Source organism: Arachis ipaensis, chromosome B07 (assembly GCF_000816755.2).
Source record: "Arachis ipaensis cultivar K30076 chromosome B07, Araip1.1, whole genome shotgun sequence".
NCBI lineage: Eukaryota > Viridiplantae > Streptophyta > Magnoliopsida > Fabales > Fabaceae > Arachis > Arachis ipaensis.
This window is the reverse complement of record NC_029791.2, coordinates 96,689,937-96,707,455: the sequence shown is the minus strand read 5'-3', so window position 1 is coordinate 96,707,455 and position 17,519 is coordinate 96,689,937. Positions and strand designations below refer to the sequence as shown.

Below are 17,519 nucleotides of genomic sequence, written 5' to 3'. Positions count from 1 at the left end.
TTCTAGTATCTTCTATTTACTAATCTTTATTTTATATTTAGTATATCTTCCTTATTTATTTATTTTTCAACGATCCTTTAAATTTTTGTTCTTAATTAACTACAGGTATAACCGTATAACAATTCCTACAGGATGTTTAGAATTATTATTTAATGTAGAAAACGTAATAGGCCAAACGGCCCAAGAAACTAAGACAGAACTTGTAGACGGGGGCTAACTCCTGACCTAAAAAAAAAAAGATGGGGGCAAACTCACATGCTTCTACCTAATCCATCATCTTAAAACACAAGAATAAGGTTACAAACTTGCAGAATTACCAAAAAATAAAAAATAAAAAAAAAAGTTACAGACTTGCAGAGTAAGGCACACGGTTCCCCTGACCTAACATCTTAAAGCATGTTTCCTTTCTAATAACATATCTTTCCCTCTGACCACCGTCTTCCTTAATTGTTTGAAATGATAAGAATATTGCTAGATTCGCCAAGTTTAATTAGTCATAAAATTCACGTCCATTGCAATTAAATCAAATCGACATTCAACAGGACTAACTTTCACAGTTTCACTACTGCAATGGCAATAAGTTTAACTAAAGAAATAATGCTTGACTTTCAAAATAGGTACAAGTTTGTAGCATACACCACCCAAACCAGTAAGTAAATCTGTACTAAACATGAACAGAAATCGAACTCAATCTACCTTCTGATACCAACGGAAATTAACTTCTGTCGATTTCTGAATATTGCGATGGTGGGTTCTGTCTATGCTGTTCAGGGATACTCTGAGAGGCTAGATACTCCAATGCAACAACAATATCCCCGATTAGCGGCCGGACTTTTGGTTGCTCCTGTAGACACATTGCAGTAATGGCAATTGCCTGATGTAAACAGCGCAAGGGGAAGTTCCCTTGCAAAAGGGGATCAACCAATTGTATGAACTTTCTCCGGTCCCCAAAACATGGGCGAGCCTGGAAACCAAAACAAAAGAGAAGTGTTAAAGAAGTAATTTCACATATGAAACGGAAGAATACAGATACATCCATCTATTAAGCTAAAGACGAATTTGCATGTTAAAGGCAGGAATCAACCTAATTCACCATGTCAGTTCCTTTATGCTGAAGCATACTCTCTTTTTTCAAGGCTTTTTTCACTTTTTGCCATATAGAAACTACATATATAGGGGTAAGCTATATGGCAATGGAAACAATACACTAAAAGGAGCTACATATGAGCAAAACTATGACAAATAATTTACTCAAAAGGGGAAAAATTCATTTTGGGAACCAAACAAGCTAAACATTTACCCATGAAATTAAGTTTTGCTCCCCTGGTCTTCTGCTACTATCTATTGCCCTACGCCCAGTGATCAACTCCAACAAAACCACGCCAAAGCTGTATATATCAGATTTAAGTGTTAATTTGCCACTCATGGCATATTCTGGTGCACAGTAGCCATATGTTCCCATCACCCTTGTTGAAACATGGGTATTGTCTCCAACAGGTCCAAGTTTTGCAAGCCCAAAATCTGACAGTTTGGGATTGAATTCATTGTCTAATAAGATATTTGCAGACTTCAAGTCTCGATAAATAACTGGCGGATCAGCTCTACAATGAAGATACTCAAGACCTCGGGCAGCCCCAACAGCAATCTTCATCCGCGTACTCCAACTTAGTGGTTCTTTGTCTTGGGGAGGATCTGAAATAGAATAAGTTACAACAGAATCAGTTAATTAATTATATAACCGAGAAACTAATGTTAGGATGTATTTAAAGAGGAGTAGAGGATTTCTGAATAAATAAACATAATGAGAACAAGTTTGTTCTTCCAATAAATTATACATTATACATCTAAGCTGTAAAAAAATTGCTCTTTAATTTTAACAAAGATCCACACAGACGAACATCGAAGAACAACTGCAGTTTACTTTTAGGTAATTCTAGTTCACAAAATCAAATTTCAAAACCATCCTTACTGAAAAACTAGAAGCTGTTTTGGTTGTCTACAGCACAATAGTGTAAACCTAACAGAAAATAGATAAACAGAATTTATGATTTTATCCACTTGAAGCCTATACTCATATGCCGCATACTTATTGACGAATCATGGATGGGTGTCACAGAAGAAAAATCAGAAAGCAAAGACTAAGACCATTTTTTCTCCACATTGGACGAAGTTTATGACACTCCTTACACAGTTGGACACAGGCCATAAACCAGTTTACAGTAGTCACTATGCAATCACAAGGAACACCGCCAAGAAAATCAAAACTCATAATTAATGGAAAATAAAAAAATTGAAGTATGAAAAAAATAAAAAAATAGCCACTAATTATCAGAAATTCATAGAACAAAACATTCATTAACAAAAACAACAGTCACCAACTTCAAAACATCAAATTCATGAAAAAAAAACAAAAACCTAAAGTGAAATACCAAAATACAAGAAAAGAAGAGAGTAGTGAATCTTACTAGGGATAAAAGAGAAATGGCCGAAGAGGTCAGAGACGCCGGTGAAGAGAAGAGCGACGAACGACGCGGAAGAGGACGAACGAAAGAGGGCGCACGGGGTGGTGCGGTGATGATGCAGTGAGTGGGCCGGCTGAAACGGACAATGGCGAGGCCGTGACGATGGTGGTCGGAGGTGGCTGGCTGGGACGAGGGAGAGAACGTAGATGAAGGGTGCAGATACGAAGGGTTTTCGCAAGAAGTAGAGTGAGGGACTGAGGGTGTCTAGGGATTGAAATGCGGTGGTGGGAACTGGGAAAAGGAGTTAGGGTTTTAACTTTTCTATATATATATATTTGCAATGTGAAATGACTAAAAAACCAAAATAAAAACTAAATTCTTAAGGGTATTTGAGTAATTTAATATATTCGGGGATTGTGGGGAATACGAGGACGAGGACGGGGATCCCCACTCGGGTCCTCGCATCTGCTTCGGGGAAATTTTGTCTCCTATCCCCGTCCCCACAGGGAAAATTCTCCGTCATCGGGGCCCCATTCGGGGCGGTCCCCGTAGGGATCCCCGCCTCCTGGGAATTTTTGACACCCCTAAATATAACGGTATATCACAATAGTAAGATTATATGAAATACACATGAGAATTCGTTTGTGATTTCATGCACTATGATGTTTGGAGAGCTATTGATACGTGCTTCAAATGTTCGTGATATGAAGAGTTCAATCATAATATAAAGCCCAACTACCCATTAATTATGTTTTTCACATATTCATGCATCCGAATTTGAGTACAACTCATATGCATTGCTTTCACCATTTACTTTATGGCATTTTCTCCCCTTTTATTATTTGCTCTTTTTCTTTTCTTTCTCTTCTTTTTTTTTATTTTTCTTTTCTTAATAATTTTTTTCAATTCATATGATTAAGATATTGAATGCATAAACATGTTCTTTAACATTCTTGTTCATATTTTCAGAAAATTCTAACATACTCAATTCTCAAACCAAATGTTTCTAAACCCAATTTTCCCACACTTAAATCATAAGCACTCTCACTAGTCTAATCTAACCAAGGATTCAAATTAAGGACATTATTATTTTTCGCTTAGAGTTAATGATGTGCTAAAGTAAAGAATAAAAGGGGTAAAATAGGCTCAAATTGGTTTGCAAAGGATAATGAAAGGTTAAGGCCATATGGGTATGTAAGCTTAGTGAAACAAGGCCTCAATCACATAAGTGCATGCATATATTAAACAATGGAAATATAGAATCAAGCAAGACAAAGATCACAATTTTAGAGAGAACAACACACACCAAAAATAAAATATTAGTTGATAGAATGCAACCAATTCAAATAGGCTCAAAATCTCACAGGTTTTGTGTGTTCGAGCTCTAAACCATGTTCCAGTATAATATTCCTTCAAACAAGTTTATCAAAAATTTTAAATCAAATTAGTGAAATACTCTAAAAAGTTTCTTGAAAAAGTAAATATTACTTCAACCAAGTAGTTGGTAAAATATGCACAAAATGTAACAAACATGCAATCAAACATGCAAATGCAACAACTAACTACAAAGAAAATTTAAACATTGGTGTTGAGACAAGAAGGTACTAACCCACGGAGATCGGTATTGACCTCCCTACACTTAAAGATTGCACCGTCCTCGGTGCATGCTGAGATGCGCAAGTGGGCAGGTTGCTCCAACTAATGCTATTTCTTCAAAGATTGTGTAGATGGAACTTGTTTGTTGCCCATGTAAAGGTTTTCCGTTTCCCTTCCTCGGTGGCCATCCTGAAAGAAGAGGAAAAAGAAGAAAATTAACCCATGAATAAAGAAGAGGCGACGCGTAAGCGTCGTCCACGCTTACGTGTGGGTGAGCAAGAATCCTAGTGACGGGTAAGCGTCGGTCACGCGTATGCGTGATCACTGGTTGTGCTAAACGCACAATACCAGCACCAAGGCAGCACAACTCTCGGCCAAATCACCCATTGACGCCGATCTGGCAATCCACGCGTACGCGTCGCTGACGCTTACGCGTGGGGTGACTAAAATACGGGTGTCGCACACGCGTCGCCCACGCGTATGCGTGGGTTGGCTCGTGCACAAGGCACCCTTCCTGCACAGCTCCCATGTGACTTTCTGTAAGGTTTAGTGTCGCATGTGACGCGTGCGCATAGTTCACGCACACGCGTGGGACGCGCTTTTCTTCTTTTTTTTTTCATATGCAGAATGCAAAATGAAGATGCTGATGCAGATGTTATGAATGACACTAATAAACAAAAAGTAGAATAAAATAAAATAAAACTAAAAATAAAGAGAGACGATCATACCATGGTGAGTTGTCTCCCACCTAGCACTTTTAGTTAAAGTCCTTAAGTTGGACATTTGGTGAGTTCCTTGTCATGGTGGCTTGTGCTTGTACTGATCCTTGAATCCCCACCAATGTTTGTAATTCCAATAGCCTCCGGGATCCCAAATTAGGCGCAAAGAGCCTTCAAGCAAGATTAAACAAGTGACAAGGCCCCAAGAGTGTTGATTGCTAGATTGAATTCCAGGGTCCCAAACCTTGCTTTTGCACCGTTTTCTTGTTGACCATCTTTGTTCCAATCGGGTGGTAAGCAATCCGAATTCTTACTGAAGCATCCAAACAGCTTCCTAGACCCATACAATTTAGTATTCTTCCAACCATGATAATTCAACCGTGAGCTTCCTACCATAATGAACCTAGGATTATGTTGCCAACCACTGACCATCTCCCTCTTACTCTTATAGCCACAAAGAGCTCTAAGTTGCCTATCCGTCTCAAGCAAAGCATATTCAAGTGGGCTAATTAAGCTTAGAGATGAGAGATTTACCCACTTGAATGAAGGGATGGATGGTGATGGCTTTGGGGGAGAGGTCTCCAACAACCTTGGCAAGGTGATCTCCAGCTCCATTCCCTTGGGCTCTTTGACAACTTCCACCTCCTTGCAAACTTCTTTAATTTCAACATCTTCCTCTTGGTAGCTTTCTTCCAATTCGACCTCTTCTTCATTGTTCACCAAGGGCATGGGAGATTGTGCTTCTTCTTCTTTAATCTCCATGTCAAGTCCAATGGGAAAGGATTCAAATGTAGATAAGAATTCATCAATGATTGAATCCATCTCTTGATCATCCCCTTCAAAGTCTTCAATCATGATATGCCTTGGAGGTTGTACACCCTCCTCAACATCAAATTCAAACTCCTTAGAAGGGGGCTCTATGACTGGGCTTTTCCATGGACGTTCCACATCTCCTAAGTCTTCAACCACTTCTTCCTCTTTAACGATTACGGCTTCCTCTAATTGTTCCAATACAAAGTCATGCTGCTCACTGTCCACCGGAGTTTCTAGTGTCTCCTTCATGCTACGTTCTTCATTAGATTCTCCACATGAAGCCATGGGGTTCCTTGAGTGTTCGAACGTCGGGAAGCTAATTGATTTATCGCTTGTTCCAGTTGATGAAGGGTTGCATGAAATTAATCTACTGTTTCCTTGAGGCGAGCCTGTGATTCTTGGGTCGATGGATATGGACATGGTGCATATGGAAGTGGTGGTTCTTGGGGGTAATTAGATTGGAATTGGGGTGGATAAGGGTTAGGGTCATATGGAGGTGAATGGTTGTAGGTGGCTTGTGAGTATGGTGGTTCAAAGCTATGTTGAGGAGGTGGTTCATAGGCATATGATGGGGCTTGTTGGTAACTACAAAGGGGTCCACCATATCTATCATCTTGGTACGCACCTCGGAATGGCTCTTGACCATAGTAACTTGGTGGAGGTTGGTTGTCACGAAAAGGTCCACCATAACTATTGTCTTGGTATGCATCACAGAATAGTTGTTGGTTATAGCGCATTGGAGGGGGTTGTTACCAAGAGGGTTGATCAAATCCTTGTGGCTCCTCCCATCTTTGATTCTTCCAACCTTGATGCCTGTTCTCACTATAACTTCCATTCCTTACAACAACATTAGAACCAAACTTGAAACCAGAGGGGTGAGAATTCATAGTAGCTAATAAAAATTAAAAACAAAAATAAAAACAAATAAACAAGCAAAAGAAAATATTTACAATAACCAATAATAAGGCACACAATTGCAATTTCCCAGCAATGGCGCCATTTTGACGAACGAATTTTCTGCTAGTAAAGAATTTTCACAAATAAATTTTCGTTGTAAGTATAGTTTCTAAACCAACAGAGAATCCTTTCGTACAAAAGTTTTGGTTGTCGCTTAAGCAAATCCAATAAAATTTATAACCGAAGTATTTAAACCTCGGGTCGTCTCTCAAGGAATTGCAGGGATGTGTGTTTATTATTGGTTATGGAAAAAGTATCTTTTTGGGTTTTTTTAAGATAAGAAGCAACAATAGTAAATGACAATGGAAACAAACTAACTATAAAAACTCTTGGCAAGGTATGAGAACTGGAAATCCCATCCTAGTTATCCTTATCAATTGTGATGAGAATTGTTTATTGCTCCCACTTAGTTAACCCTTACTAAATAAAGAAAAGTCAAGTGGACTGGTGCGTGGCGGAAGTTAAGCCAATTAAGAGATTATAATATAATAGAACAGCATTGCGAGTATATCTCTTAACCAGCTAAAATCTGCCTCACCAATTTAGAAGAGTGTCACAAAAATTTAGAATAGAAAAATACTGGGAGTATGAGTCTCAGGTCGTCTCCCAACGAGTTGCGAGAAAGGATGATATTTTATTAATTAGAAATTTCCACGAGAGTTTGAGAGTTGAATAATGAGCAATTAAATAATTGTAAATTAAAGCAATAAAAACTAAGAATGATTATTAATATTCTAGATAAAAAGCCTTGACTGGGGGAATGATTAATTGGAAGTTATACCCTTGTTGGGATCTCTTAAGTGTAGTATTAAAAAGGTTGTTGTTTTCACTTAGTTAACCCTTACTAAATAAAGGAAAGTCAAGTGATTGAGCTAATTCTTATTCGCAAATCCTAGTCCTCTCCCTTGGGAAGGTCTAGCGTTAGTAAATACAGAACTAGCCAACAACTTCCAGTTTAATCAACACCTAAGCCTTCCAACTCAAGTGTCTCCTCCTAATCAACTCCCATATCAAGTATGGAGTCTACTCCATTGACATGAATATAACGCTCATAAAAATATAAGAAGAAGACATGATGAATTTAAATAAAATAGGGATTCAAAATTGATTAAAAATAAAAGTAATCATTTGCATTAACAATTCATGAAAATAATCCACTTACTACTTTAAACAAGAATTAAAAATATAGAATAAATAAAAGAGTAAGTAAGGAAACAAACTAGAATAGTATCTTCAACGGAGGTAATGACTCTTCAATATCTAAAAGCAAAAGCAATAAACTGGGAATGTAAAGAGAAACTAGAGGAAGAGTAATTCACTCTAGATTCAGATCTAAAACTATCCTAATGAGAATATATCAATGTGTCTAAAGTTTTGTTTTGAGTCTCTGCATGTTCCCTGACTTTATTCTATGTTTCTGGGCCGAAAACTGGGTCAAAACGTGGCCTGAAATTGCCCCCAGCATTTTCTGTTATTTCTGCAGATCGTGCAGGTCACGTGTACGCGTCGTCCATGCGTTCGTGTCATTCAGCGATTTTCCTTGTCACGTGTATGCGTCGTCCACGCGTTCGCGTCATTTGTGCCGACTCCAATCCACGTGTTCGCGTCAGGCACGTGCACGCGTCGCTGCAATTTTCTCCATTCCGCGCGCTCGCGTGAGCCATGTGCGCACGTCGGTGTTCGCTGGTCATCTCCTTAGTTTCTTGTTTTCCTTCCATTTTTGCAAGCTTCCCCTCCATTTTCTAAGCCATTCCTACCCTATAAAGCCTGAAACACTTAACACATGGATCACAGCATCGAATGGTATAAAGAAGAATTAAAATATACTAATTAAAGTTCTTTATGAAGCAAGTTTTCAATCATAGAATAATACTAGGAATGGATTATAAAATCATGCAAATCATATGAATAAGTGGATGAAGACTTGATGAAACTACTCAATTAAACACAAGATAAACCATAAAATAGTAGTTTATCAACCTCCCTACACTTAAACATTAGCATGTCCTCATGCTTAGCTTAAGGAGATAAAACAAATGAGTAGGGAAAAGTAAGACTCATGCAATGCAATGCAATGCAACCTATGTATATGAATGCAACTATATGATAAAATGATTTTGTCTACTTAGTTAAAAATAAATAAGTTCTTTTAAGACAAAAATAAATCAAATTCCACTAATTCAAATTATATAGTAAAAACAAGTAAACTCGTAGGAAGACAGCTCATGAAAGCAGGGAACATAGGATTAAGCATTGAACCCTCACTGATGGTGTGTATGCACTCTAGTCACTCTAGTGTATAGGGTTATCACTCTATTCTTCTCTAATCATGCTTTCTAAACCTTGTTCTTCACCTAACCAATCAACAAGTATTTAATACACCAATGCAAACATCATGAGGTTTTTTCAAGGTTGTAATGGGGTCAAGGTAAAGGTAAGGGTATATATATGGCTAAGTGAGTTATAAATTGAATCCTTGATTATCCTAAGCTATCACCTAACATACATACTCTATTTTCTTCTTAAATCATCCTTAGCTACCCAAAATTTTTCCACTTTTGTTTTACATACTCATGCATCAACTTTTCTCTTAACTTGCATCACATATGCATTGGTTTTTATTGAACTTAACTTAGCATTGGGGTAATTTTTGTCCCCTTATTTATCTAATTACTTATTTATTTGAATATTTTTGGATTTTTTTTGCAGCATAAAAATAAACATAACATTGCCAATGCACATGGATTTATAATTTTTCTAGTTTCACATGAGTAGGTACCCAAATTTTCAATATTTTATCATGACACATTTCCTAATTAACCAATGTTCCCATGACTTTTCCACACTTAATTGACACACAATTTCTATCTTAAGCTAACCAAAGATTCAATTTGGGTTATTACTTATTTTTCTGCTTAAGGCTAGTAATATGGTGAAATATAGAACAAAGGGGATTTAAAAGACTCAAAGTGGCTAACAAAGGTAAATGAAATGGTAGGCTATTTGGAGTAAGTGAGTTAATAAAATAATGGCCTCAATCATATGCATGCATATAACACATTAAATATTGGACATATAGGATGGAACAAAATATAGATTACAATCATAGAGAAGAAAATACACAAGAATAAATTTTTTTTATTATGGTTAAATAATGTAACCATGTAATTAAGCTCAAAATCTTACTGGTTGTGTGTTCTGGCTTTTAACTATGTTCCAAATACAGCTTCCAAATAAGTTTAACACAAAAGTTTTGATTTAAATCAATGAAATTTTTCAGAAATAGGCTCTTTAAAAAGAAATTTATTATTTTCTAACCAAATAGAACATGCATGCAAATAACCTATTACTATGCAATTTTATTCTATCCTAACAAAAGAAAAATTAAATAAATATCCTATTCTATTGGTGCTAAGAAAGAGAAATTAACTTCGGAAGTCAGGTACTGATTCTCTAATGAAACATTATGTAATTTAATTAAAATAAATCTTTGACGATAACCTTGCTAGCAAGCGTGCAAGCTTTGGCTATTATTATCTATAAAATTTCATTGGTAAATTAATTAAGTAACTTTGTAAATATTTGTGTTTAACAGATCCTAAAATTGTGAACCGAGGTGAATTCGATTTAAGAAGTGTAGACACTATGGGCAACCACGACATCATCATCGACGGCCAGTTCAAAGCCAGTGGCTCTATCAAGCTCGAGATTTTAAAAAAAATTTATGTACAAATATAAATAATATGTAACATTTTACGAATTTATACTCTATAGGGGGTAAGAACTGAGGAGTCTTTAGTAGGGCCGGGGTTATTAGTTACATTCATTTATTCGGCGTCGATTAGCAGGCAAATAATAGGATATAGCAAAGCAGTAAATAGAAGATAAAGATAGATAGAGAAAGTAGAGAAAACAGAAAGCAGAACACAAACAGAAGAATACAAAAAAATAAAACACAGATATAGCATACACACAGACAAACATAGAGCAATAGATCATACACACAAGAAGAAAAGCAACAGAGAATAATGTGTAGACAAGAATGATGCATGTCTAGTCCTAGTGCAGGTAATGAGCTCATTTGTCGGTTTCTACCCGCTCCCGACGTAACCCAGCATTACCATCCGGATATGGCTTTCCTGTTGGCTATACCCCTGTGTACAGGAAATAACCCCTCTACCACCACAGGGTCTTCTGCACGTAGGAAATAACACATCTGCCACTGTAGGGATGTATGCCGACACACCTTCTGTATACAGGAAATAACCCCTCTGCCACTACAGAAATGGAACAGGTGGTCACGGTACTTCTGTAGCAGGAAATAACCCATCTGCCTTATAGAATTAAAATATGGATCTGTACTGCTGGAAAGCGTTCTCAGTGGTCGCACCACCATCTATCTGACTGCCACAATGCAGCAGATGAACATATAGATATCTCTGGGATTGCCTTAATGCAACAAATGACCTCTCAATAGGTCCTCTGCTCTTTATCATATTACTTTTTCTCTTTGTCTCTTTACTCTGCTCTGATTACTCTTTTCTCATTATCTTTTTACTCTGCTCTGATTTCTCTGTTTAACATTAGTATTTAAAGCTTATGTAAATTTCGGTATGAATAGTTAGCCTGTCCCAAGTATAGGTTCATTAAGTCTATACTGAAATATTTTAACTTTTCATACAATACCTAACCTTAGTCGCAATTCAATGACTAACTATGTTGCCCTAGTTCGTTCGCTAGTCTCTATCTATTTTTCTGTCATTAATACTTTACAGACTTTTTCTCGATTTTTATCTTTTCTTCAATTTTTTATCTTTCTTTTATCTTTGCCTCACTAATATGTTCTTACCACTCCCTAAGTGTTTTATGAAAGTAATTATGAGATTCTGCGCTTAAAGTTTTCTTTCTAAAGCTTTTACAGAAAACTGCCTTTTCCGCATTATTTTATTATTTTTATTAAAATATTATTAAACACCAAAAATTTTACTTCCTTGACCTTTTAAAGATCTAAATCCTGTTCTTCATTTTTCTTCATCACACTCAAAGTGTTCTTCATGTTGTTCATAAATTCTTCAGATTCTTTCTCTGTTTTTACCCGTTTTTCAATCTTTTCAGCAACTGATTTTTACCATAGTTCATAATAAATTTGCAGCCACCAAAACCCCATCTTTTCCACATGATTTCAACACAAATTGAATTCCAATTTAAGCTCTAGGATTTGTTTTTCCAGCAGCTCCAAGAACACAAACTCAAAGCTTGAATTTCATCAAATTTCATCAAATTTGCACCAAAATCTCAACAAGAATCACTCATATAAATCATCAATTTCAAGCACAACCAAATCATATCATAATTACACAACTCAAACACAATCAATCAAGATTGAATTCGTCAAACCCTACCTGGTTTTGCTGCTCCAAATTCGATTATACTTTCAGGTGGTCCTTAAGCACTTTTTCCTCCTAAATCACATCAAGAACAACTTTAAATCCAAAAATCCTCAACTAACCAAATCTCACTCAGCATGTTAGGAAAGGATTTATCACCTTAGAATTGATGGAAATGAATGTTTCTTGGTCCTCAAGTCAAGTTAAGCATGATTCCTAAGGAAGAACATCAAGAAAACACATGTTTAAGCATGTTTCCTTGAAACCGAAGCAAAAGGGAGATGGTGGAGCCAACTCACCTTGATTCCAGCCTTGATAAGTCATATGATCATGTAGAGAAAGAAGAGAGAATCATTTTGGTCGGATTAGAATTTTGATTTGAGTTTTAGTTCAGCAGAAATCAAGCTTTGAAGATTTGGAACTAAGAACTTTTCTCTCTTTTTCTCTCTTGGAAATTTCGGCCACAAGGAGCAAATGAACCAGCCTTGGGCGTTTTGGGGGTGTAGGGTGAGTTGTGATTGGTTGGCTTGGAGGTGGATTAAAATAATATTAAAATATCTCAGGTGTATAACTACTAAAACTAGATGTATCGGAACACTTGTGAAAACATCTCTAAAAATTCTTTTCTGAGCTACTAGCATAAATAACACTAGTAACATATTTATTATGAGAATAAAACATGTATGATGAGGCCTTAGCATTGCTAAAGTCATCAGAGAATGCTGGTGCTAAGCTGCACTAGTAAACTGTGAACCCGGTTAAACCGATTTTCTGTTTTTAACTAAAACTGACCAGGTAACCTTATAATATCATTCAAGAAGCTTCTAATACTCATAAAATGATAATATTATCCTATTATCTCTCTTCTCTCATGAATCGAGTCCGGTTCATCAAACTGGGATTATTTACGAAAAGTAAGATCAAAACTCCTAACTGATACGGTTCAAAAACTAGGTTCTTCGTGAATGCGTTATCGAGCTTGCCTCAAAAAACGTTATAGCTTAAAAAAGATATAATGACAATGAGGATCGAGATACTTGATGATATATCAGAGGTTCTCCCCTTACTGATCTTCCGGAGAAATCCGTACTTTCAGAAAAGATCTCACGTACTCGAAAATCAGGGTTGTTACATTCTACCCTCCTAAAAGAAAATTTTGTCCTCAAAATTTCAATTACCTGAGAACAGACGTGGGTAATAAGCTTTCATCTTATCTTCTAGTTCCCAAGTGTGCTCTTCTTCTCATCTTTGTCCCCATGCTACTTTAACTAAGTGAACAATTTTGCCTCTTAGTTACTTATCACTTCTTTCTACGATCTGAACCGTTGATGTTTCATATGTCAAATCATTTCGTAACTGTACTGTTTTTGGTTGTAAAACGTGACTCTCGTCGGAAATATATTTCTTAAGTTGCGAGACATGAAAAACATCATGAAGATTTGACAGGTATGGAGGAAAGGCTACTTGATAAGCTACTGGACCGACTCTTTTAAGTATTTGGAAAGGTCCTATGTATCGAGGGTTAAGCTTTTTAGTCTTAAGGGCTCTACCTATTCTAGTAGTTGGAGTTACTTTTAGAAAGACATGATCTCCCTCACTAAACTCTAAGGGTCTACGTCTATTATCGGCATAGCCCTTTTGACGGCTTTGTGCTGTCTAGATCTTCTAACGAATCCCCTTTATCTTCTCAGTAGTTTTATGCACTGAGTCTGGACCTAAGACACTAGCTTCTCCGTCATCATTCTAACACAATGGTGTCTGACATCTTCTTCCGTAGAGAGCTTCATAAGGTGCCATCCCGATACTTTGTTGGTAGCTATTATTGTAGACAAATTCGATCAACGGCAAATACTTATCCCAACTTCCTTGGTTATCCATCACACAAGATCTTAGCATGTCCTCTAATGTCTGGATTATCCGCTCTAATTGTCCGTCTGTCTGAGGATGGTATGCTGTACTCATGTGCAATTCTGTCCCCAATGCTTTTTGAAAAGCTCCCCAGAATCTAAAAGTAAACCTCGGATCTCGATCTGAGACAATTGACGAAGGTATCCCATGCAATCGTATGATTTCTTGAATATATATCTGTGCCAGCCTTTCTAATGTATAGTCAACTCGAATTGGAAGGAAATGCGCCGATTTTGTCAATCTGTCCACAATGACTCAGATGGCATCATGTCCTGTTGAGGTTCTTGAAAATTCTGTGACAAAATCCATGGTGATCTGCTCCCATTTCCATTGTGGTATTTCTAAGGGTTGCAGGGTTCCTGACGGTTTCTGATGTTCCACCTTCACCTTCTGGCAGGTTAAATATTTTGAGACATAATTAGCTACTTTTTTCTTTAAGCCTGGCCACCAGAACATTTGTTTCATATCTTGATACATCTTTGTCACTCCAGGATGCATAGAAAATCTGCTTTGATGAGCTTCTGCAAGAATCTTTTGTCGCAATTCTTTAGAATTAGGCACACAAATTCTATTCTTGTATCTCCAGAGACCACTATGATCTTGTCTTACAGCTTCTGGTTCTTCTACTCCCACACGTCTCAGCATCGTCATCATTTCTGAGTCTTGAACACAGTCTTTGGTATATCTGGCTTGCTTACTCAAATTTGGTGATAACTCAATCGCAAGTCAATCTTCGAGAACACAGTTGCACCTTTTAATTGATTCATCAAATCATCAATCCGTGGAAGTGGATACTTGTTCTTGATAGTGACTTTATTTAACTATCGGTAATCCATGCAGAGCTTCATTCCACCGTCCTTCTTTTTTACAAATAATATTGGAGCTCCCCATGGTGATGCACTGGAACGAATAAATTTCTTTTCAAATAACTCATCCAACTGCTTCTTCAACTCTTCCAGTTCCAGTGGTGACATCCGGTATGGTGCTATGAAAATCGGTCTGGTTCCAGGTACGAGATCAATGCTGAACTCCATCTCTCGATGAGGAGGAAACTCAGGTATGTCGTCCGGGAAAATATCAGGAAATTTCTTTACCACTAAACTGGTTAACGCATTTTGGGATGTAGGTGTATGGACAATTAAATCAAAGTTTAATTCAGAGAAATCTAATCCCAACTCATGAGCAACAGTTAAAGAAATAAAGCAATGCGATGCACCCGAATCATACAGCACAGTTAGAAATCGATTCTTGACATAACACTGACCTTGGATCAGGGCGTCTGATTGCATAGCATCATTAGCAGTCATAGCAAACAGTCGACCTTGTTGTTGGGTTCGTACTGGATTCTGAGCAAATCTTTTTGGGCAATTCCTCGCCAAGTGTCCAGGTTCCCACAAGTGAAACAAGTGTTCATTCCTTACAGCATCCAAATCTAACATAGCCATAGCTATGGAGATTATAACAGCTATGATGATAGCTGTGCCTCGCATCGATTAGTCATTCGGAACTCGGTTCAACTATGCCTATTCGCAATCATTAAGGTCCTATCCGCACCAAACAATCAATATTAAGGTGACCAGTCTTAATATCTCAAGTTAGGCACGAACATTCCTAAAATGAGAACTCATAGACATTCATGCCAAATGTATCTTGAAGATATCCTAACAGCATGAGACACACAAGCAGAGTATGCAATGAAGCATAGTCAGTCCACTCCCCAAGCTCTATTGGGACGAACTGCTCTAATACCAAATTGTAACGACCCAACTCCCAGTATGCCATAGTCGTACAAGAAGCTAAGTGTTACTAGCTTGTCCTTCTTAATTATTAACTATTATTTAATATATGAGCCTGTTCCTTGTTAGAACGTTGCCAATTTTATGAGTAACTTTTTTTTAACTTATATTATTGCGAGCGAGGGAGTAAAATAAATAAGCACACACTGATAGAAATGATAAGGAAGTATAAAGAAACATAGAAACACAGCTGATAATATACATCATGTACACTATAACAAAACATGTAGCATTCACCAAAGATCAAGTCAGTTTACATCCTCGTCATCCTACGTAGTTAATATATATACGACACTCCCAGGGCCTGGCCCATACAAAAAGCCGCTAAAATGGCGCCCAGGCTAGTCTAACCACTATATAGCTCCTAGCTCTCGGGTGTACTAACACAAGTGAGAGACTAACTAACTGATAATGTCAGACTAGAGTGTCATCAAAAGAATGCCCCTACTGCTGTCAGACTATATCTACACATGGCCGTTCAGAAGATCGTCATGAGGCTCGCCCGTCTCCTCATCCTGCTCTATCTCTATCTCAGAATCCTCCTCCTCATCCTTGTCTGCAGCTACATCTATACCCTCAGAACCACCAGAAGTACTACTGTCACTATGTACAAAACCATTCGCGGGCACAGGTCCGTTCGCATATATAGGAGCTACCCCGTCGTCCGGTAGTGTCGGCTCATCAGGCTGTGGAAAGTTAGGGATCGGCTCAGGGGGAAAGTCCCACTATGGTGGAATCACAAGTACGTACTCTCCAGCTAACTCAGGCTCATCAGGAAAGATAGGCTCAGGTGCCGCCTCATTCAAGGGTTGAGCTGGTATAGGGTGTCGGGGACCATCAGGAAAAGGATATCCAGGTGCGTCAGGGTGTAACCAGGATAAGGAAAAGTCGTAAAGAGCGTCAGGGTCAAAATGCAGGCTAGACAGAGGATGTTGAAAAGCTCGATTAGGTAACGCATATCGTCTAATACGAGGCTCAAATCCCATAATGAAGTAACTGTGATGTACTGGGTCCTCGTAGACGTAAGGGTCCTCGAACTCATAGAATATCACGCCCGTCTCCATCTGAAGGGGAGGAAGGAAGAGAAGGGGGTAAGAACTGGGGAGTCCTTAGTAGGGCTGGGGTTATTAGTTACATTCATTTATTCGGCGTCGATTAGCAGGCAAATAATAGGATATAGCAAAGTAGTAAATAGAAGATAAAGATAGATAGAGAAAGTAGAGAAAACAGAAAGCAGAACACAAATAGAAGAATACAAGAAAATAAAATATAGATATAGCATACACACAGACAAACTGATGGCAGGGCATTTTGGCCAGTTTCACTGACCTTTTCTTTACTATTTTAGGGTAGTTTCATGCATTTTCTTAGTTAATAAGCAAGTTTTGGGTAGATAATCACTTACATCTTGATTCAAGCAAACATTGTGAATTTTACAAGATTTTATGAGAATTATGCATGAATTGAATGATAAAATGGATGATGCACGATCTCATGAGTTAGAACCTAGCTTTGATGCACTTTACTTGCTTGATTTCAGAACAAAGGAAGCAAGGAAGATGCCACGTTAATAGCCACGTTAGTCTAACTAACGTGACCAATAACGTGGAATGGAGGCTAGCTTGCAACGTTAATAAGAAAAGTGAACACCAATAACGCCTTCGTGAGCCATCATAGCCCACGTTAGTGTCCACGTTAACTACATTAACGTGGAAGCTAACGTGGAGAAAAAAGAAAGCCCCAATGTTAGTGGTAAAAGTGAATACCACTAACGTTCCAAAAGGTATAATTGGCCACGTTAAGAGTCACGTTAACTACATTAACGTGAACTCTAACGTGGGAGGAGCAAGGAATCGCCAACGTTAGTAACACTCACCTTTG

The 17,519-nt window shown here is 37.7% G+C and overlaps 1 protein-coding gene across 1 annotated transcript; it reads right to left on the bottom strand.

Moving 5' to 3' along the window:
* On the bottom strand, window positions 460-1,726 carry LOC107607470 (probable serine/threonine-protein kinase PBL21; the record flags this gene model as incomplete). Its single annotated transcript, XM_016309421.2, has 2 exons — window positions 460-964; window positions 1,301-1,726. Coding segments are annotated over 2 exons (675 nt in total), but the record flags the coding sequence as incomplete, so codon positions are not given.